This window comes from Triticum aestivum, chromosome 6B (assembly GCF_018294505.1).
Source record: "Triticum aestivum cultivar Chinese Spring chromosome 6B, IWGSC CS RefSeq v2.1, whole genome shotgun sequence".
Lineage (NCBI taxonomy): Eukaryota > Viridiplantae > Streptophyta > Magnoliopsida > Poales > Poaceae > Triticum > Triticum aestivum.
The window spans coordinates 256,752,821-256,776,512 of record NC_057810.1 but is presented as its reverse complement, the minus strand read 5'-3'; the positions used below and the strand labels follow the sequence as shown (position 1 = coordinate 256,776,512).

Below are 23,692 nucleotides of genomic sequence, written 5' to 3'. Positions count from 1 at the left end.
TTCACTCAGAGTGTTTTTGAAACTTAGGTGAGTACGGGATCACAGCTAAGCCCCCGAGTGAGAGGATCCCTCTTCACTCAGAGTGTTTTTTAAACTTAGGCGAGTACGGGATCGCTGCTAAGCCTCCGAGTGAGAGGATTGCTCTTCACTTAGAGTGTTTTTGAAACTTAGGCGAATCGGTTTCGCGGCTAAGCCCTCGAGGGAGAGGATTGCTCTTCACTCGGAGTGTTTTTGAAACTTAAGTGAGTAAGGGATCGCAGCTAAGCTCCCGAGTGAGAGGATCGCTCTTCACTCGGAGTGTTTTTTAAACTTAGGCGAGTACGGGATCACAACTAAGTCTCCGAGTGAGAGGATCGCTCTTCACTCAGAGTGTTTTTGAAACTTAGGCTAGTACGGGATCGCAGGTAAGCCCCTGAGTAGGCGAGTACGGTATCGCAACTAAGCCTCCGAGTGAGAGGATCACTCTTCACTCGGAGTGTTTTTGAAACTTAGGCGATTGGGTTCGCGGCTAAGCCCTCGAGTGAGAGGATTGCTCTTCACTCATAGTGTTTTTGAAACTTAGGCGAGTACGGGATCGTAGCTAAGCCCCTGAGTGAGAGGATCGCTCTTCACTCGGAGTGTTTTTTAAACTTAGGCGAGTACGGGATCGCAGCTAAGCCTCTGAGTGAGAGGATCCTGCTACCTCTTGAGCACTGCATTGGTTTTCCCTTGAAGAGGAAAGGGTGATGCAGCAAAGTAGCGTAAGTATTTCCCTTAGTTTTGAGAACCAAGGTATCAATCCAATAGGAGGCTCCATGCAAGTCCCTTGTACCTACACAAACAAACAAGAACCTCGCAACCAACGCGATAAAGGGGTTGTCAATCCCTTCACGGCCACTTGCGAAAGTGAGATCTGATAGAGATAATAAGATAAGATAAATATTTTTGGTATATTTATGATATAGATTGGAAAGTAAAGATTGCAAAATAAAGTAGATTGGAAACTTATATGATGGAAAATAGACCCGGGGGCCATAGGTTTCACTAGTGGCTTCTCTCAAGATAGCATAAGTATTATGGTGGGTGAACAAATTACTGTCGAGAAATTGATAGAAAAGTGCATAGTTATGAGATTATCTAGGAATGATCATGTGTATAGGCATCATGTCCGCGACAAGTAGACCGACTCCTGCCTGTATCTACTACTATTACTCCACACATCGACCGTTATCCAGCATGCATCTAGAGTATTGAGTTCATAAGAACAGAGTAACGCATTAGGCAAGATGACATGATGTAGAGGGATAAACTCAAACAATTTAGATACATTATAACTGAGCACTAATCATGCCATCTCAGGCCATTAACATTATTAACCGTTAGATGTGCTGTTTAAGCCTTTCCTGGCCATTGGATGATGTTTTGATCCCGCGTGGCCTTTATAAGCTGGACACTGAGCATTGACGGTAGTGGGCCGCTGCTCCAGGTACTATTTCGGCCATTTCTTGTGACTTTGGACCAAATGGGCTAAGGTGTCAAGACTGAAAAAAGACACACTTCCGTCTCAGAGAGAGTCCCCTCAATTCACCTCGATCTCTCCTCTCGCTCGTGTGACAATGGAGGAACCCTACACACGTCGCCACCGCTGCCATTCCATCCGGCTCGTAGGCCCTTGCCCCGTTCCAGAAGGTTAACTAACGCATCCTCCCTCGCCCAAGCACGCCGTCATTCCCTCCAACTTGCAGCCCCCTGCCCTATCCCTGGAGTTGAACCAACACTTCCTCCATCGCCCAGCCGCCGTCGCAGTCCTCCTTTTCCTACCTTTCCCTATGGTGTAGCAGGGAGGAGTCCCTGCCCCCGGCTATGCCTACTCTGGCTGGTCCATAGAGCTAAGAAAAAATATCATATTCTTCGCTGCCAGATTGGGTACAGAAGTTCAGATAATCTCTACACCACATCAGCTACCAGATTGAGTACAGAAGGTGGATGTGAGTAGTAATCCCCTATATTCATTCTGATTTTCTAGATCTTGGTTCATACATGTCCATATCAGAACTGTTAAACTCAATGATGGTGAGTTCACATACTGTTGAAAATTTGAGATGTAATATTGTAGTTATTATTCAGAAAGCCAACTGATATGGCTATCTCAATTTTCTGGTATTTAAATCTGGATGTACCAAATGCTTTGTATGTCTTGTGTATCACTGCGATGGCCGGCCTACACTATATTGATTAAATGCTGACTTGTGCGTACAAGTTTGTCACTTTACAGGTTTTCTTATTGAGATTTTTTTCCAGGTTACTAAGATCCTTGAATGTACTACTGGCTGCATAGAATTATGGACTATTCGATCGGAATACACACATCTTCATATGGATTTGGAAAGCTGGTGTTTTTTCAAACATTCCAAAAGTTTACTTCCCATTGAAAAAAGATCTTGATATTCGAACAATCTTATCTTGAAATGGTAAGTATTTGTTTACATCTTACTTTAAGTTTACATCTTGCACTTTACTTGACTCTGTCTATGAAGCTTATATAACTTGATAAGTGCACTATTTTGATTAACAAAATCATTTGACAAGTACATATTTTTTTCTCAAATATTTGTACCATCTGCATAGTTCAAGGTACAACATGAACTATAGGAGATGGCGTGCACAACCAGTTCGTAGATGCTACTATGTAACACTGTAATAGTCGTGAGTCGTGAATCAATTGATAGTAAAGCTGGACATGTTTCTGTTATATCGTTTTATCCCTTGTATGCTCTTACAATCCATTTTATATTTTCGTCGTAGACTTGAAAGTGACTAAATGAGTTGAAAACAGATTTTAGGCCTCGAAAATAAAATAGTTCACGATCAAAATTTAAATGTTGGTCTCACTTCCTTGCAGATTCTTCGGATAAATTTAGAAATGCCATATTTTGTTGAATTTGCTAGTTTGCTGATGGGTTTATTTTTTATTCGGCACTCCTGTCTGCCATGTGTTAGCTATGGAATGAAAGATCACTGACTCTAATCATGTATGCTTCCGTATCACATACTTTGCCTATTGTGAGCAGTTCTATGCACATACAAAATGTTATCTGGCAACATTATCTTACTAGAAGTACAACCAAATTATCAGGGAATTATAAGTTGAATAGTTGATCATCTATGCATCATGCTCGTGTAGATAGGCTTCGTTGCAAATTACTGTCATTCTACCGCCAAAATGGACGGGCGCGGCAACGCGCGCCTTCAGTGCTCAAGTATGGTATAAACCCCATCTTTTTATCCTTGATGGCAACAATACAATACGTGCTTTGTTGCCCCTGCTGTCACTGGGAAAGGACACCACAAGATTGAACCCAAAGCTAAGCACTTCTCCCATTGCAAGAAAGATCAAACTAGTAGGCCAAACCAAACTGATAATTCGAAGAGATTTGCAAAGATAACTAATCATACATAAAAGAATTTAGAGGAGATTCAAATATTTCTCATAGATAAACTTGATCATAAACCGACAATTCATCGGATCTCGACAAACACACCGCAAAAAAAGAGTTACATCGAATAGATCTCCAAGAAGATCAAGGAGAACTTTGTATTGAGATTCAAAGAGAGAGAAGAGCCATCTAGCTAATAACTATGGACCCGAAGGTCTGTGGTAAACTACTCACAACTCATCGGAGACGCCTTGGTGATGATGTAGAAGACCTCCATGATCGATTCCCCCTCCGGAAAGAAATTTACGCGAGGGACTTTCTTTGACAGAATATACAATTTCCTGCTATGGAGCCTGCAAAGGGGTTGTAGATACTGCTATGCGAACAGCGGAGCGCCGAAAAAGGCTCCAAGATGGGATCTCATGGGTACAGAAGGTTGCGGCGGTGGAAATAGTTTTTCGTGTTGCTCCTGGATGTTTTCAGGGTATGAAGGTATATATAGGTGAAGGATGTCGGTCAGTGGAGCCACGAGGGGCCCACAAGGGTGGGGGCGCGCCCACCCCCCTAGGGCGCGCCCTAGACCCTCGTGGCCGCCTCAGCTGCTTCTTGACGTCCACTCCAAGTCTCCTGGATTGCGTTTGTTCCAAAAAGATCGCTCCCGAAGGTTTCATTCCGTTTGGACTCCGTTTGATATTCCTTTTCTTCGAAGCACTGAAATAGGCAAAAATAGCAATTTGGGTTGGGCCTCCGGTTAGTAGGTTAGTCCCAAAAATGATATAAAAGTGTAAAGTAAAGCCCATAAACATCCAAAACGGGTAATATAATAGCATGGAACAATCAAAAATTATATATACATTGGAGACGTATCAAGCATCCCCAAGCTTAATTCCTGCTCGTCCTCGAGTAGGTAAATCATAAAAATGGAATTTTTGATGTGAATGTTGCCTGGCATATTTATCAATGTAATTTTCTTTATTGTGGCATGAATGTTCAGATCCAAATGATTCAAGATAAAAGTTCATATTGACATAAAAGTAATAATACTTCAAGCATACTAACAAAGCAATCATGTCTTCTCAAAATAACATGGCTAAAGAAAGTTTATCCCTACAAAATCATATAGTTAGGCTATGTTTCATTTTTGTCACAAAATACTCACATCATGCATAACCTCGGTTTCGGCCAACTAATTGGTTCATACTTTTTAACGCGCTTCAGCTTTTTTCACTCTCACGCAATACATGAGCGTAAGCCATGGATATAGCACTATGGGTGGAATAGAATATGATGATGGAGGTAGTGTGGAGAAGACAAAAAAGGAGAAAGTCTCATGTTGACGAGGCTAATCAACAGGCTATGGAGATGCCCATCAATTGATGTCAACATGAGGAGTAGGGATTGCCATGCAACGGATGCACTAGAGCTATAAATGTATGAAAGCTCAACAAAAGAAACTAAGTGGGTGTGCATCCAACTTTGTTGCTCACGAAGACCTAGGGCATTTTGAGGAAGCCCATCATTGGAATATACAAGCCAAGTTCTATAATGAAAATTCCCACTAGTATATGAAAGTGACAACATAGGAGACTCTCTATCATGAAGATCATGGTGCTACTTTGAAGCACAAGTGTGGGAAAAGATAGTAACATTGCCCCCCCTTTTTTTGGGCCTTCCTTTTTTTATTTGGCCTTTCTTTTTTTGGCCTTTCTCTTTTTTGGCCTTTATTTTCAAGGGACAATGCTCTAATAATGATGATCATCACACTTCTATTTACTTACAACTCATGAATTACAACTCGATACTAGAACAAAATATGACTCTATATGAATGCCTCCAGCGGTGTACCGGGATATGCAATGAATCAAGAGCGACATGTATGAAAGAATTATGAAGGTGGCTTTGCCACAAATACGATGTCAACTACATGATCATGCAAAAGCAATATGACAATGATGAAACGTGTCATAATAAACGGAACGATGAAAAGTTGCATGGCAATATATCTCGGAATGGCTATGGAAATGCCATAATAGGTAGGTATGGTGGTTGTTTTGAGGAAGATATAAGGAGGTTTATGTGTGATAGAGCGTACACGGGGTTTGGATGCACCGGCGAAGTTTGCACCAACTCTCAAGGTGAGAAAGGGCAATGCACGGTACCGTAGAGGCTAGCAATGATGGAAGGGTAAGAGTGTATATAATCCATGGACTCACATTAGTCATAAAGAACTCATATACTTATTGCAAAAGTTTATTAGCCCTCGAAGCAAAGTACTACTATGCATGCTCCTAGGGGAAGGGTTGGTAGGAGTTAACCATCGCGCGATCCCGACCTCCACTCATAAGGAAGGCAATCAAAAGAGCACCCCAATGCTACAAATTTGTTACACAACTTTTACCATACGTGCATGCTACAGGACTTGCCAACTTCAATACAAGTATTTCTCAATTTCATAATTACCCAACTAGCATGACTCTAACATTACCACCTTCACATCTCAAAACAATTATCAAGCATCAAATTGATCATAGCATCCAATTCACTTCCTATGATAATTTTTATTATACCCAACTTGGATGCCCATCATTCTAGGACCAATTTTATAACCATAGAAAATACCATGCTGTTCTAAAAGGCTCTCAAAATAATATAAGTGAAGCATGAGAGACCAATAATTTCTACAAAATAAAACCACCGCCGTGCTCTTAAAAAGATATAGGTGAAGCACTAGAGCAAAATTATCTAGCTCAAAAGATATAAGTGAAGCACATAGAGTATTCTAATAAATTCCGAATCATGTTGTGTCTCTCCCAAAAGGTGTGTACAGCAAGGATGATTGTGGTAAACTAAAAAGCAAAGACTCATATCATACAAGACGCTCCAAGCAAAACACATATCATGTGGTGAATAAAAATATAGCTCCAAGTAAAGTTACCGATAAACGAAGACGAAAGAGGGGATGCCTTCCGGGCATCCCCAAGCTTAGGCTTTTGGTAATCCTTGAATTATATTGGGGTGCCATGGACATCCCCAAGCTTAGGATATTGCCACTCCTTATTCCATAGTCCATCTAATCTTTACCCAAAACTTGAAAACTTCACAACACAAAACTCAACAGGAAATCTCATAAGCTCCGTTAGTGCAAGAAAGAAAAACTACCACTTAGGTACTGTAATGAACTCATTCTTTATTTATATTGGTGTTAAACCTACTGTATTCCAACTTCTCGATGGTTCATACCCCCCCCCCCCGATACTAGCCATAGATTCATCAAAATAAGCAAACAACACACGAAAAACAGAATCTGTCAAAAACAGAACAGTCTGTAGCAATCTGTAACTTTCGAATACTTCTGGAACTCTAAAAATCCTACCAAAATAGGAAGTCAGAGGAAATTTGTCTATTGATCTACTGCAAAAAAGAATCAACTAAAAAGAACGTTTCTGTGATTTATTAAAATTATTCTTGTGCGCGCAAAAGTTTCTGTTTTTCAGCAAGATCAAATTAACTATCACCCAAGATGATCCTATAGGTTCTACTTGGCACAAACACTAATTAAACATAAAACCACATCTAAACAGAAGCAAGATGATTTTTTATTACTAAACAGGAACAAAAATAAAATTGGGTTGCCTCCCAACAAGCGCTATCGTTTAACACCCCTAGCTAGGCATAAAAGCGAGAATAGATCTAAGTATTGCCATCTTTGGTATTCAACTCATAAGTGGCTCACATAATAGATTCATAAGGCAATTTGATTTTCTTTCTAGGAAAGTGTTCCATGCCTTTCTTTAATGGAAATTGGAATCTAATATTTCCTTCCTTAATATCAATAATTGTACCAATCGTTCTAAGGAAAGGTCTACCAAGAATAATAGGACATGAAAAATTGCAATCTATATCAAGAACGATAAAATCTACGGGAACATAATTCCTATTTGCAACAATAAGAACATCACTAATCCTTCCCCATAAGTTTCTTAATGGTGGAATCCGCAAGGTGCAAGTTTAAAGAGCAATCATCAAATTCACGGAAACCTAGCACATCACATAAAGTTTTTGGAATCGTGGAAACACTAGCACCCAGATCACACAAAGCATAGCATTCATGATCTTTAACTTTAATTTTAATAGTATGTTCCCACTCATCATAAAGTTTTCTAGGGATAGAAACTTCCAATTCAAATTTTTCTTCATAAGATTGCATCAAAGCATCAACGATATGTTTGGTAAAAGCTTTATTTTGACTATAAGCATGAGGAGAATTCAACACGGATTGCAACAAGGAAACACAATCTACTAAAGAACAATTATCATAATTAAATTCCTTGAAATCCAAAATAGTGGGTTCATTGCTATGTAAAGTTTTGACCTCTCCGATCCCACTTTTACCAAATTTAGCATCAAGATCTAAAAACTCCGAATCATTGGGACGCCTCTTAACTAAAGTTGACTCATCTCCAGTCCCATCATTATCAAGATCATATTGCAAAACAAAGATTTAATAGGGGACACATCAATTACTTTTAGATCTTCATCATTATTTTCATGGAAACTAGAAGAACACGCTTTTACAAAGCAATCTTTCTTAGCACGCATCCTATCGGTATTTTCTTTGCACTTATCAATGGAAATTCTCATGGCTTTGAGAGACTCATTGATATCATGCTTAGGTGGAATAGATCTAAGTTTCAAAGAATCAACATCAAGAGAAATTATATCCACGTTCCTAGCCAATTCATCAACTTTAAGCAATTTTTCTTCAAGCAAGGCATTGAAATTGTTTTGAGAGACCATAAATTCTTTAACACTATTCTCAAAATCAGAGGGCATATTATTAAAATTTCCATAAGAGTTGTTGTAGGAATTACCATAATTATTAGAGGAATTACTAGGAAACGTCCTAGGATTAAAGTTTCCTCTATACACGTTGTTACCAAAATTATTCCTACCAACAAAATTCACATCCATAGATTCATTATTATTCTCAATCAAGGTAGACAAAGGCATACCATTGGGATCAATAGGAGAACTCTTATTAGCAAACAATTTCATAGTTTCATCCATCTTTCCACTCAAAACATTAATCTCTTCTATCGCATGAACTTTTTTACTAGTAGATCTTTCGGTGTGCCATTGAGAATAATTAACCATAATATTGTCTAGGAGTTTAGTAGCTTCTCCTAAAGTGATTTCCATAAAAGTGCCTCCCGCGGCCGAATCTAAAAGATTTCTAGAAGCAAAATTCAATCCAGCATAAAAAATTTGTATGATCATCCATAAATTCAAACCATGTGTAGGGCAATTACGTATCATTAATTTCATTTTCTCCCAAGCTTGTTCAACATGTTCATGATCAAGTTGCTTAAAATTCATAATGTCGTTTCTAAGAGAGATGATCTTAGCGGGAGGAAAATACATAGAGATAAAAGCATCTTTGCACTTATTCCAAGAATCAATACTATTTTTAGGCAAAGACGAAAACCAAGTTTTAGCACGATCTCTAAGTGAAAACGGAAATAACTTCAATTTAACAATATCATTATCCATGTCTTTCTTCTTTTTCATATCACACAAATCAACAAAGTTGTTTAGATGAGTAGCGGCATCTTCACGAGGAAGGCCGGAGAATTGATCTTTCATCATAAGATTCAACAAAGCAGCATTGATTTCACAAGATTCAGCATCGTTAAGAGGAGCAATCAGAGTGCTGAGGAAATCATTATTGTTGGTATTGGAAAAGTCACACAACTTAGTACTATTTTGCGCCATCATGACAAGCAATCCAACACACAAGCACACAAGAGGCAAGCAAAAAAGAGGCAAACAGAAAAGAGAGGGCGAATAAAATGACAAGGGTGAAGTGGGGGAGAGGAAAACGAGAGGCAAATGGCAAATAATGTAATGCGAGGGAGATGAGTTTGTGATGGATACTTGGTATGTCTTGACTTGTGCGAAGACCTCCCCGGCAATGGCGCCAGAAACCCTTCTTGGTGCCTCTTGAGCACTACGTTGGTTTTCCCTTGAAGAGGAAAGGGTGATGCAGCAAATTGCGTAAGTATTTCCCTCAGTTTTGAGAACCAAGGTATCAATCCAATAGGAGGCTCCACGTAAGTATTTCCCTCGGTATGCTTTGGCCAAGATGGTCCGAGAGGACGCATGGTGACCACAGGTCCCCGAGTGAATCTCATTTAGGGTCAGTCGACCCTCTTCTGGAGTAATGTACCGCTGAGCTACGCCAGTCACACTTTCTCTATAAAGCTGATCACCTATCACCGTGAAGGCTTTGGATCTGCGAACAATCTACTGAGCTTCATCTTCATCCTTTGGGAGCTCTTGCCTAAGCAAATATGCAATGTACGGCACTGTCCAGTCGAGGATGATCACCAAAACCTCCATGATTAGGTCGACAACTGTTGGGACCTCAACTTCAGTCGGATTAGTTGAACTTATTGGTTATGGGGGCTCCTCTGTAAAGGGATCTTCTTGAACTGACGGGGTGTGGAGATGCTCCAAGAACACATTATTGGGAATATAGGCTTCCGAGTGGAACCTATTTTAGCCAAATCATCAGCAGCCTGATTCTTGAGTCGGGGTATGTGGTGGAGCTCTAACCCTTCGAACTTCTTTTCTAACTTCCTCACTACATTGCAGTATCATGTCATGGCTAGGCTCCTGATATCCCATTCTTTCATCACTTGATCCACTACCAGATCCGAGTCGCCGTAGACCATTAGGCGATGAACGCCGAGTGAAATGGCCATACGCAACCCATATAAATGTGCTTCGTACTCAGCTTCATTGTTGGAAGAATCAAAGTGAATCTGCAATACATAACTGAGCTTGTCACCTCTCGGGGATACCAGAACCACTCCAGCACCAGAACCATTCAACATCTTGGTCCATCAAAGAACATGGTCCAGTGTTTCAAGTGGACTTGAGTCGGTTCTTGTTGCTCAATCCACTCGGCTAGGGAATTTGCAATTGCTTGAGACTTAATAGCCTTTTTTGCTTCGAACTTGATATCAAGAGGAAGGAGTTCAATAGCCCAGTTAGCCACTCAAGCAGTTGCGTCTCGATTGTTCAAAATTTCTGACAATGGGGCGTCACTAACAACTGAAACCGAGTGATCTGTGAAGTAGTGTGCAACTTTCTTCGTTGTCATATAGATTCCATATACAAGCTTTTGGTAATGCGGGTACCTTCGCTTGGACGGAGTCAAAACTTCAGAAATCTAATACATTGGGCGCTGAACTTTATAAGCTTTGCCTTCCTCCTCTCGCTCGACTGTGAGCACTTTACTGACAACATGTCTAGTGGTTGCAATATATAACAACAGAGGCTCCTTGCTGATTGGAGCAGCAAGCACTGGCTGGGTGGAAAGCAGGGCTTTGAGCTCTACAAACGCTGCTTCAGCTTCAGGAGTCCACTCGAATGTATCAGACTTTTTCATCAGTAGGTAAAGAGGCAATGCCTTTTCACTGAGGCGAGAAATGAATCGACTGAGAGCAACCAAGCAACCCATAAGCTTCTGAACATCATGTACGCGCACAGGGCATTTCATTCGGACGACTGTTCCAATCTTTTCGGGGTATGCATCGATTCCTCGTTCAGAAATAAGAAAACCGAGAAACTTCCTGCCTGGAACTCCGAATGTGCACTTGGATGGATTCAACTTGATGTATATCTTCTCAGGTTGGCAAAGGTTTCAGCGAGGTCAGTCAGCAGGTCGGAACTCTTGCGTGACTTGACCACGATATCATCCATGTATGCTTCCACGTTCCGACTGATTTGAGCGAGCAGGCACTTTTGTATCATGCGCATGAACATGGCTCCAGCATTCTTCAGACCAAAAGGCATGGTAACATAGCAAAAACACCTGAATGGGGTGATGAAGGCTGTTTTTATTTTGTCATGCCCATACAGATGGATCTGATGGTACCCGGAATACGCATCCAAGAGGGACAAACGCTCACACCCCGCTGTCGAGTCAACTATATGATCGATGCGGGGGAGAGGAAAATGATCTTTCGGGCATGCCCGATTGATATGCTTGAAATCAATACACATACAAAGTGAATCATCTTTCTTAGGGACCATGATGATGTTGGCAAGCCACTTAGAGTGGTAAATCTCACAGATGAACTCAGCAACCAGGAGCCGAGCCACCTCCTCGCCAATCGCCTTTCTCTTCTCAACGGCGGACCATCGAAGATGCTCTTTGACTGGTTTTGCTTTTGGGTCGACACACAAATGGTGATCGGCCAGCCCCCTGGGTACACCTAGCATGTCAGAAGGTTTCCATGCGAAGATGTCCCAGTTCTCACGGAGGAACTAGATGAGCGCGGCTTCCTATTTGCTGTCGAGTGTCGTCGATATGTGAGTCGGAGCCGCATTAGGGTCTTCCGGGTGGATGTGAACAGGCTTGGTCTCTCCAGCCGACTGAAATGCAGATTCTAAAGCAGGCTTCTTGGACCGCGGCAAATCACTCGGATCTGCGGTTTTCTGGTACTCTAGCATCTCTACGGCTTCCATCTATTCATCTGCAATCTTGCAACCCTTCTGAAGGCACTCTTCTGCTCTATGTTTATTTCCTGTAACTGTGATCACGCCCTTGGGACCGGGCATCTTCAACTTGAGATATACGTAACATGATCGGGCCATGAAACGAGCATACGCAGGCCTGCCCAGAATGGCGTGGTAAGCACTCTGGAAATCTACCACCTCAAATGCCAACTTCTCCTTGCGGTACTTCTTGGAATCATCGAAAACCACATCAAGAGTAATCTGCCCGAGTGACTTTGCCTTTTTCCCAGGAATGACGTCGTGGAACTACATGTTGCTCTCACTGAGCTTGGACATCGGAATGCCCATCCCTTCTAGGGTCTCAGCATATAGATTGTTCAGCCCACTTCCACCATCCATAAGGACCTTGGTCAGTCGGGTGCCCCCAACTACTGGGTCTACCACCAGCGCTTGCCGCCCAGGGGTAGCAACGTGTACCGGGTGATCTGACTGGTCGAATGTAATGGGAGTCTTCGACCACTTCAAATATGTCGGAGTTGCCGGAGCAACCATATTCACTTCTCTGTTAATGACTTTAAGTCAACTTTTGCTTTCGACATCAACAAAAATCATCAAGGTAACATTGACCTGAGGGTAACCCTCCTCTTCCTCCTTCTCATCTTTCTTATCAGACTCTTTCTCATTGGACTGATTCTCTCAAAAGCTCTGAATCAGAAGACGGCACTGCCGAGTGGTATCCTTGGGTTGAATCAGGTTTCCCTCCTCATCTTTCTTCGTGTGTATGTAACACGGCAAAACCAGGACGTCTTGTCCTAACTGATCTTTCACCTTCTTGGGTTTCCACTGCGGCTTAGGTTTTCCTTTAAACTTTCCACCTCCTGCATTAAGGACTGCAACTTCAGCAGGACCTATAGGTTCGGTTTTACGCTTCTATTTCTGACTGGAATTTCCAGCTCTGGAGTCCTGAACGACTATTTTCCCTTTGCCGTGGCGGAGTCGGTCCTCCTCTTAACCATTGGTGTACCGAGTGGCTATCTCCATCACTCTGGTCAAAGTAATATCTCCAGACCGACCGAACTTCAGGGTAAGCTCTCTGTACTTGACGCCCTCTTTGAAGGCGCAAACCGCCTGGTGATCTGACACATTTTCCACCATATGATGAAGGGTGGTCCATCTCTGGATGAAATCTTGCAAATTCTCATTCGGTTTCTGAACACAGCGTTGCAATTTAGTCAGCCCAGCAGGTCGCTTGCAAGTGCCCTCGAATGTTTTGATGAACGCTCGAGCCAAATCATCCCAGTAGAAAATACTCCCAGGGGCTAACTGTGTCAACCAACCTCTGGCCGACCCCTCAAGCATCAAGGGGAGGTGTTTCATAGCTACATCATCATTGCCACCACCGATCTGCACAGCCACTCGGTAGTCTTCCAGAGGTGTCTGGATTCGATTCCCCGATGAACTTACTCACGTCCGCTGCCAATCTGAAGTTGGGAGGGATCTTAGTTGATTGAATGGCCATACTAAAATATTCGGGCCCAGAAATGAATGCTCTGTTCCTAGTCGGATGATCTCTGCCTTGCCCTTCTCTGTTGGCTCGACCTCTGTCGACCAAACCTTGCACAAGGAGTGATCTCGCATCTAATCTTGACTCTCTTGGGTCGACCGGGGATCTCCGCTCGTCACCATATGGGTGTCTATAATCATAGTGCTAGGGCACGTATGATCCGCCCCTCGGAGAGGGCATAAGCACTCAACGTTGGTCATCACGGGACCCTTGATGATCAAACTGTCTATGGCCCCGCTCCAAGTACTGGTCCTGGCGGGGACCACGATCTTCCCGACGCCTGGGTGACCTTGGACTATGTGCTGACCGAACTGTGTCTGCAACCACTGACCTGTTATGAATTCTGTTGAGTGACTGGGAAACGACAGAATTCTGTTCCCCGGTGGCCTTAAGCAATGCACGAATCTGCTCTAAACCTCTACCAGCTTCTGAACGCGTCGACTAAATTGACTCTGCTATGCATGCTGCTGCTGCAACATTTTGAATCAGAGTTCGGTATACCTGAGTTTCAGTCAGAAACAACCATCTGGCCCGCCGACTGGATTCGAGAATCCGGTGACAAGCCCGCTCGTCGAGTGCCTTCTGCAGATTGTCCAGGCGCGTACGCTCAGCCAAGGTGGCCAAGCACGCAACCTCCAAGGCCCGAGCCTCGAGGGTCTCCCCAACGATGGGGGTCTAGAGCGTCTGAACGTTGCGTCGATGCAACTCTTCCCTCTACTCCGTGGTGAGGGCCTCGAGGACGTACTCCTCATGCCCTTGAGACAGGCCAGCGCCGTCGTCACCGCCACCGTTGCAGCGAAATCCGGGCTGGCTGTGCTGGGAAGTAACCATGAGATCTTCTGCTACTGGGTCATTGCTTTCGCACTCGGAGAGGGAATCCGAGTGACCAGCCGACAGATCGAACATACCATAAAGATATTCGTCGGGCTCGATCGCCGCGACTTGGGGGGTGGCCGACTGGTGAACCACCGCATGCTTCATCCACCGCTGGAGCCGCGAACGGCCAGGCCGCTTGCAACGGCGAACAACGGGGAGCGATGATGTCACCAGGCCCGACTGATACTGAGTCGGCGGCTGTCAAAGAAGGATGCCGCAAGCACTCGCACGGAAGTGCATCGCCCCGTGGGCGCGGGGGGGGGGCTCGATGCCGAGAGGAGCTTCGTGAAGCCAGGCGGAGTCGTCAGCGGTGAAAACGAGCACACTAAGACGGATCTCGTGGCCCAACGCCAAAACACCGCCGGAAACCATGTTGTCGGAGAACGAAATACGCAACCTCGCCGGAAGTCGCTTAGACGCCTGCCCCACGGTCGGCGCCAACTGTCATGGGAGTAAGTCTGACAGTAAGAATAGGGGGTACGTATGAGGAGGCAAGGTCCCAGCTACGGTGAGGTTGTACACGCAAGTTTAAGAGTTCAGACCCTTCTCGGAGGAAGTAAAAGCCCTACGTCTCGGTGCCCTGAGGCTATGTCGATTGGATATGCATGATTGTTACAAGGGGTGCGAACCCTTGTGCCAAAGGAGGAGGGTGGCTTATATAGAGTGCGCCAGGACTCTCTCTTACCTCCGTTACACAGGGTTCAGTGTGAGTTAAGATGGGGCATTCATGGTAACGCCAACCATAAATGACCATTAAGACTACAGAGTGAACGCCTGACCGTTCCCATCCTGGGGTGACTTTAGGTCTTCTATACAGTGGTTTTCCATATGGTCGAGTTACTATGATGTGGTCCTTGAGTGCCTTTGACTGTAAGTCAGTGTCCTTGGGTGGGGTGTCTAGGTCAGGCCTAGGACCCTACCCTAGGTACACGTCCTCGTCATCAGTAACACCACATGGGTGGGGTGGTTAGTCGCGTCGGTCGTCACCCTGGAGACCAGTGTTCGATCTCCCTGGTGCTTTCTTTTTATTCCCTACCCCCACCCCCACACACACTATGCATTCAAGCAGCTTTCTTGGGCATTTCCTATTTAGCCGTGCAGGCGCCTGTTGTAGACAAATTTGTAAATGGACGTGTGTAGCGCCCCGCATTGTGCCGGCCCATTATTGTGTATTTTGGTACACAAAAAATGGGCGTGCTCACTAAGAATCGAACATGCGACCTCACCGGTGAGGCTTCGTTTGTACAATCAAGACACTAAAAAGTGGGTTCTGTTGAGCTTCAACTCTTACTTCTTTCATTCCTTGCTTCTCTTTTCCTCTTTTTTCCATTTTCCTTTTTCTTTTTTTTGTGTTTTCCTTTTTTCCATTTTCGTTTTCTGTTTTTCATTTCTTCTTCTTCCTGGTTTATTCCCTATCGATTTTCTAGTTTTTTTCTTAAATGCGTGAACTTTTTCAAATCGATGATGTTTTTCTTTTCAAAATTGATGAACTTTTGTTTTCAAAATCAATGAACTTTTTCTATTTTTAGTGAACTATTTTTAATAAATTATGATTTTTTTAAATTCAATGATTTTTTTTCAAATTCGATGAACTTTCTTCAAATTTGATGAACTTTTTTCAATTTGATGATTTTTTTCAAAATTTGAAGAACTATTTTAAAATTTGATGATTTTTTTAAATTCGATGAACTATTTTCAAATTTGATGAAGAATTTTCAAATTAGATGAACTCTTTTTCAAATCCGATGAACTTTTAGCAAATTTAGTGACCTTTTTTTCGAATTCAATTAACTTTTTTCAAATTTGATGAAGAATTTTCAAATTCGATGAACTCTTTTTCAAATCGGATGATTTTTTTGAAATATTGATGAACTTTTTTGAAATTTTATGCACCTTTTCCAAATTCAGTTATTTTTAAAATTTGATGAACTTTTTTCAAATCCGTGATATTTTTTTAAACTCATGGTTGTTTTTCATTGTTGTGAACTTAAAAAAAAATTGTACACTTTTTTTCCATTTCATGAACTTTTGTTTTTGAATTTATGAACTTATTTGAATACATGAACCTTTTTTACATTGGCTAACTTTTTTATGCATGTTCGTCCTTTTTTTCCAATTTTTTTTTTCATTTTTTCCATACATTCACATTTTTCATTAATGTTTACAAATAATTCAAAAATCTAAGCGAGATAAGTAGTGCTGCTACGTAGGTCTGCCGGTTCACTAAACTCGAAGTCCAGTGTGAGGTCGGGTTCGATTCACAGAAAGCATCTTTTAAAGTTGTTTTTCGCACAATAATAGAATTCTTTTGCGTGCGCGTTCGTGGGCCGGCCCATCAGGAGCTGCCGCAGGGCTCTCTTGGACCTCTGCCGATATTGGTTGGGCTAGTGGTGGCTTTGCTGGCAAGAATCGGAAGGCCCAATATCAACTTCTAAGGTTTGTGTATATATATATATACAAAAAAGCGAAACCTAGGCGCCGCCGCCGGAGCCATTTCAGGTCCTCCGTTCTCCCCTCGCATCGCCCCTCCCTTCCCCCTCCTCCCTCTGGAGGCACCGAGCATGAAGACGCCGAGCGGCGATTCCGTGAGAGCAAAGCGGCACTTGGATGCTTCGGAGCTGTCCCCAAAAAAACATAAGCCGGGGGGTTCATCTTCTTCCTCGGTATGCCTTGCACCTCATCATCCCGTTTCAGTTTTATTTCCATTCCACAGTTCATTAACAAAACGAAGACTTTATTTTAGGGCTCTCATATGGATGCAGAAGCTCCGATTCCTACCGTTCCTGCAGATCAAATTAATCCTCCAGCAGCTGATGTTCCTCAGCCTACTTCTGTTGCTCGTGTCCCCGTACGTCTTATTTTTCTGTTCCCCCATGGTTTAAATTTAATTATGTACTGTAGATCCTAAGTACGTATGACGGTAGGAATATTTTGATTGCGTTTTGGGCCTTTTGAATTCATTTCTGAGCTGTTTGAAAGTTTTGTACTATTAACTTTTTAGTTAATGTGAAACTAAGAGTGGGGATCAAAATAAATCCGTAACTGACGAACTAGGTCCGCTACTGTTTACTTAACAAAATTTTAAAAGGGATAAATTATAAGCTGCTGCTTGCTCAGCTGGCAATAGGACTCAGGCAGAAAAATAAAAGATTTTATTAATTAATGTGAGAGCCCGCAAATCAGTGATTGTTGAACCTAACACCAATTTAATATTGTGCCCCTTGTCAGATGTATTGTCTAGAGGGAGCAACTAAACATGTACTGAGTTGGTATCAAATTCTACTAATCCTTGGGTCCAACGTTATACTAATTAAGTACACGATCAGCTACGTTCATAGTTATCACATTTTAATTCTGCTGCCTTTCCCCCCATTTGAGCTATCTTCTATGATTACATGAAAGAGAAATTTGTTCCTTTATGTGATATGTTTTCGTTTTGTGTTCAGCTTTCAGGTGGCAATAGGGCCCATGAGTTATTTATAAAAGTGTCGCCCTCTGTTGTCACAGTAACACTTAAGTGTCCCTCTGGCTTACAGGAAGACAAGCGTGGAACTGGCTTTATCATCTCAGCCACGGAAAACTATGCTTTAGTTTACACTTCGTTTTCTTCTGCACAACATGGAGTGAATGTGTACCATTATTCTGTCTAGCTTGAAGGAAGTAGTCAGGGAGTTACAGCTTATATTCTGAGTCGTGATCCCAATGAGAAGTTCATTATCTTGATTGTCCAAACCCGTAAAATGCATGCAACTGTCACATTATCGGATATTCCTCTACAGTACGAGCCTGTTATAACTGTTGGTGCTATGGCTATTATACGAACTACATACGTATGTTCGGATACCCCAATAGATGAATCATCTCTTGGTAGTTTGGAAATGCATCAAGGTGGAGTGCTAACTCCAAACTGTTCTGCCCTGACTCTTGATTATAAACCTTTGAAAGGGTCTGATAAATATTTTGAAGTGAAGTGTCTTGCCCAGGATTCTATTATTGAAATGGAGTATATTGATCTCAAGAAGCATACTGCATACAGAATAGAGTCTGCCCCTGTGTTTGATATGACTGGTAAAGTGGTGGGTTTAATATACTCAGCTGGTACTGATGTTGATGTGAAGAATGGGTTTCTGTCCAAATACATTATCTCATCCTTAAGATCCATCTGTAAGAATACTGACTGGGAGGCAAGTAAATTCACCTGTCCATGTCCTATATAAACATTGTATTTTGTACATGTGTCAAGACGTCACTGATGCTTGAATTTTTTGAAATATCTAGGCAGGACTTAAGAGAATGGGGGACCTGAAGTATTCTAACATGTTTGGCAATGAAGAATGATTGTACTTACAAATGGCTTCACTTTTTGACATGTACGTCCTCTAGCTCATAACATGCACGTGCTTGTACTTTGACACATCTATTTTTGCTGGATTTACGGTTTTGTTTAATTTAAATTGTTTAGTAGTCCATATGTTTTTGCATCATGTACCTAGATGTAGTATTCATCAAGGTTTAAGTACATATATGGCAAAACACTCAATGTCTTGCATTTCATTTTGAAGATATTAAATCTCCTTAAAAGGATTAAAAGGATAATGGTACCCTTAGGCCCTGCTTCGAATGGGTGTAATTTTATACACTTGTATTTAGTTTACAGGTGTAAGTTATATGTCAACACTTAATATTAGCTGAAATGAAAACGACCAGAGGATGTCCGTATCTTATACCGGCCAGAAAACGGGCGGTAACGCTAATCCAAACAGGGCCTTATTCTGTTTTGCAAACCAACTGTGAGATGTGTCGTTTCCCCCTTATCTATGAACAGTACATTGTTGCATGCAGTTCCATTTTCACATATTGCTGTCATACATTATGCTAGAGCATAGTTGCACCATTTTTGTTTAGGTAATGTGCAGGAGTTCCACCCTGTGCATTTAAGAGTATCAGGCCCCGATTGGATTGTTGTTTATTTCCTACACCCGTAAATTCCTACGCCTGGATTTTACTGGTCCCCAACGAAATACATTCCATGAGTGGTATTTGCAAAACGGATGGGCTGAGGAGTGTACCAGAAACCAGCCCACTACAGATGTATTAGGAGATACAGGCGTAATAATTACGTTCCGGAAACAACATCCCAAGCGCGCGGGCCGCTCGTTCATCGTTTTTTTAACAGAGGTGTATTTTACACCCGTAAACAGCTGGAAAACGACGTTCCAAACGCGGCCTCAGTCACTTGTATTGATCTATATTCATTTTTACAGGGCAATGCCACCACTGGCATCTCTTCTCTGAGATGGTGATGATATGAGAACAGCCTTCTGCATCAGGGATTTTATTTTTTTGCAAAACCGCTTTTGCTATATTCTTAGCCTTTTCTTAGGTAGCACCAAGTAGTTTCTTGGTTCTTTTGACCTTATGGAATGTTTAACTAATACGAGACTCCTGTTCTCTTGGATTGATTGGTGTATGAGGAGAACTTCGCCGCCTTGCCAATTCGAGCGGCATAACCTTGTACTCAAAGAGCATGGTACCAAGCGAATGAACTGTTCTTTTTGTGGGAACGAGCTGAATGAACTTGACTTAGCATTCTTTACCATGTCCATGTTGTTTGTTTAGCCAATGGCAAGTTTAGTGCGCAGTGCGCTAACATAATTACACGTGCAATGTATCCAGTTTTTTTTCTTGTTTGTATTGATAAAAAGAAAGGACTAGTTTTTTTGAGTTAAAACAAAACTTTATTCCTTAGAAATAATCAGTACATCGTTTGTGAGGATCATTACAATTTCATTGAGAAGATCCTTGAACCCATCCGAAGTTGAAGAAAATCTAGCTAATCTAGCAAGTTCATGTGCTACTTTATTTGCCTCTCTATTATAGTGTCACACTCGTTGACTGTCCTCCGTCCTGCATGGTCTCAATCACATCTAGATTATCTGAGTTGATTATGCAATTGCAGCCCGCCCTTTGCGCTAAAGTTAGTCCAACTTTGAGAGCTGATGCCCATGGGTTGCCATGGAACAGCACTTAAACATTGATCACAAAAAAAATTCTGATCTGTGAGGACCCTAGCTAACTTCCTCCCACGATGAGCCCTCGATTCATGGCATTCCTGAACGTCGGATCCTGCACGTTTTGGATCTGGGCTGTTGGATCTTCACCTCCTTGTAAATCTTGTTTTGACCCGATGGTAAATTATGACCTGTGGGCTCGTTTCTGGCGTTTATTGGTTGGGGTGCAACGTTGAGGCAAATTTGACAATTTTGACTTATGGACAAAATCAATTTACAAAATGAACCGCCCCTAAAAATATTTCACTCGACTGACCTTTTTGAGTGGCGCCTGACACGCAGGCGCCACACTCTATGGTGCAACGCCTAGCTCTGGGGTGTTGCACCTCTGTCTAGCGTGGCAGCCCCTGGGCCCGCACCTAGTAGTGTAGCGCCTCCGAGCTAGGGGCCACACACGTAATGTGAAGCGCCTACCCTTAGGCGTTGCACTGTGACTTAGATGCAGCGGCCGCGGGCTAGCCCTCCCCCACCAACCCCATTCTTCCAGCACCAGTTACAGAAGAAGCGGCGGCGGCGACCCTCTCCTCTCCCCCTCTACATCCCCTGTCAAGAATGAAGTAGATCTGAAGTTTTTGGCCTTGAGTTTCTTCCCTAATCCCTCGTACATTTGTCTCATTTAGCCAAGTTTTGCTGGAACCCTTGATTTGCTTGGATTTGATTTTTATATGATAAATTGAGATAGTGTGGTGTGATTTAGGATTGAAGTCATTGAGGAACCTAGATTGTTCAAGTTTTGGTGGTACCCTTGTGTAGATTTGTTATATTGATATAGATTTGTGTGATTAGGATTAGTAGATGATTTGTAATCACTGTTGGACCTTAGTATTTATGATGGGTATTTGTGATGATTGTTGACGTCCTTTCATTGTATATCTTAGATCAGTATTCAACTTTCCTTTTAGTGTTTACCGATTGTTGAACACGTAAGATATTTGTATCAAATCTTGTATGAAGTAGGCCTAGTTTAGTTTATTTGTATTGAAATTATATTCGTATTGACAAGAATGCTCTAGATACATATGCTTTGAATCTTGCATATAGTAGGCCACTAGGCCTACTTTAGTTTATTTGTATTGAAAAGATATTCGTATTGACAAGAATGCTTTGTTTGAAATTGTTAGGATGGTTTGGCTTCTCGATGATCACTGGGACCATCAACACCGGGCGTACGCTATGTCGGTGCAGCAGCAGGTAATAATGAAAGTGACCGGTATTATGAATTCCATGTTTATTTCAAACACAAATGCCCCATATGTAATTTTCTGATTTGCTTGTTTGTAGGAGCTTCAACCTCTGAAGATTCGGTCTCACGGGGTCAACCTTGGGGGAATGCGCTATGATGAGCGATACACACCGTAAGGGAGACATGACTCCTCCCTTTCATTCAGTTGGTCAGCCGGTCGATGCCACCCCTCAATGTTGTAGCAATCACCGTGCTTACTGATCGTTGGAGGCCGGAGACACACAATTTCCATCTTTGGACCAGGGAGATGACCATGACGCTCCACGATATTGCTATGATCGACGGTGTTCCTATCGAGGAGAATCCTCTATGTATGAGCACCTATTCTGATGGGTGGCGCGAGCAGATGCATGCCCTTATCGGTATGGTTCCTTCGGAGCCTCGGGAACCAGAAGCAGAAGACAAGAAGGAAAGAGTCACAGTCGGTGCTCCTTTCACCTGGATTGCATGGAACTTTGGTACTTGCCCTGAGGATGCTAATGAGGATGAGGTCAATGAAGGAAATATGCCCTAGAGGCAATAATAAAGTTATTATTTATTTCCTCATATCATGATAAATGTTTATTATTCATGCTAGAATTGTATTAACCGGAAACATGATACATGTGTAAATACATAGACAAACATAACGTCACTAGTATGCCTCTACTTGACTAGCTCATTAATCAAAGATGGTTATGTTTCCTAACCATAGACATGTGTTGTCATTTGATTAACGGGATCACATCATTAGGAGAATGATGTGATTGACATGACCCATTCCATTAGCCTAGCACTTGATCGTTTAGTATATTGCTATTGCTTTCTTCATGACTTATACATGTTCCTGTAACTATGAGATTATGCAACTCCCATTTATCGGAGGAACACTTTGGGTGCTACCAAACGTCACAACGTAACTGGGTGATTATAAAAGAGTACTACAGGTGTCTCCGAAGGTACATGTTGGGTTGGCGTATTTCGAGATTAGGTTTTGTCACTTCGATTGTCGGAGAGGTATCTCTGGGCCCTCTCGGTAATGCACATCACTATAATCCTTGCAAGCAATGTAGCTAATGAGTTAGTTACGGAATGATGCATTACGTAACGAGTAAAGAGACTTGCCGGTAACGAGATTGAACTAGGTATTGGATACCGACGATCGAATCTCGGGCAAATAACATACCGATGACAAAGGGAACAACGTATGTTGTTATGCGGTTTGACCGATAAAGATCTTCGTAGAATATGTAGGAGCCAATATGGGCATCCATGTTCCGCTATTGGTTATTGACCGAGAATAGTTCTAGGTCATGTCTACATAGTTCTCGAACCCGTATGGTCCGCACGCTTAACGTTACGATGACAGTTTTATTATGAGTTTATAAGTTTTGATGTACCGAAGTTTGTTAGGAGTCCCGGATGTGATCACGAACATGACGAGGAGTCTCGAAATGGTCAAGACATAAAGGTTGATATATTGGAAGCCTATGTTTGGACATCGGAAGTGTTCCGGGTGAAATCGGCATTTTACCGGAGTACCGGGAGGTTACCGGAACCCCCCGGTAACCTAATGGGCCTTATTGGGCCTAGTGGAGGAAGAGGAGAGGAGGCCTAGGGGCAGCCGCGCGCCCCTCCTCCCCCCAAGTCCGAATAGGACAAGGAGGGGGGTGGCGCCCCCCCTTTCCTTTCCCTCCTCTCCTCCTTCCCCCAAGTCCTAGTCCAACCAGGGAAGGGGGGGGGGAGTCCTACTCCCGGTGGGAGTAGGACTCCTCCGGCGTGCCTCCTCCTAGGGCCGGCCGCACCCCCCTTGCTGAAGGAAATATGCCCTAGAGGCAATAATAAAGTTATTATTTATTTCCTTATAATCATGATAAATGTTTATTATTCATGCTAGAATTGTATTTACCGGAAACATAATACATGTGTGAATACATAGACAAACAAAGTGTCACTAGTATGCCTCTACTTGACTAGCTCGTTAATCAAAGATGGTTATGTTTCCTAACCATGAACA

The 23,692-nt window shown here is 42.5% G+C and overlaps 1 protein-coding gene and 1 long non-coding RNA gene across 3 annotated transcripts; both read left to right on the top strand.

The window, feature by feature from the left end:
- The first annotated feature begins 16,866 nt into the window (after positions 1-16,866).
- Positions 16,867-18,563, top strand: LOC123134047 (uncharacterized). Of its 2 annotated transcripts, none has more exons than XM_044553398.1 (3): positions 16,867-17,045; positions 17,126-17,230; positions 17,829-18,563. In XM_044553398.1, the coding sequence occupies exons 1-3, from the start codon at positions 16,944-16,946 to the stop codon at positions 18,030-18,032; spliced, it is 411 nt and encodes a 136-aa protein (XP_044409333.1). In that variant the 5' UTR covers positions 16,867-16,943; the 3' UTR covers positions 18,033-18,563. The 2 variants fall into 2 exon arrangements, with proteins under 2 accessions (XP_044409333.1, XP_044409334.1); XM_044553399.1 differs by having other exon boundaries at positions 16,872-17,045; positions 17,919-18,563.
- Positions 18,564-18,656: 93 nt separating this feature from the next.
- Positions 18,657-19,892, top strand: LOC123134048 (uncharacterized). Its single transcript, XR_006465484.1, has 2 exons — positions 18,657-18,752; positions 19,647-19,892. It is a non-coding gene; the product is annotated as an uncharacterized lncRNA (long non-coding RNA).
- Positions 19,893-23,692: the final 3,800 nt, after the last annotated feature.

Excerpts from the sequence above, each read along its gene's own strand:
- LOC123134047 (XM_044553398.1), top strand. The coding sequence starts at position 16,944 with ATGAAGACGCCGAGCGGCGATTCCGTGAGAGCAAAGCGGCACTTGGAT. Across the intron at positions 17,046-17,125 it reads GGGGTTCATCTTCTTCCTCG|GGCTCTCATATGGATGCAGA; the intron begins GTATGCCTTGCA and ends ACTTTATTTTAG. Across the intron at positions 17,231-17,828 it reads CTTCTGTTGCTCGTGTCCCC|CTTTCAGGTGGCAATAGGGC; the intron begins GTACGTCTTATT and ends TTTTGTGTTCAG.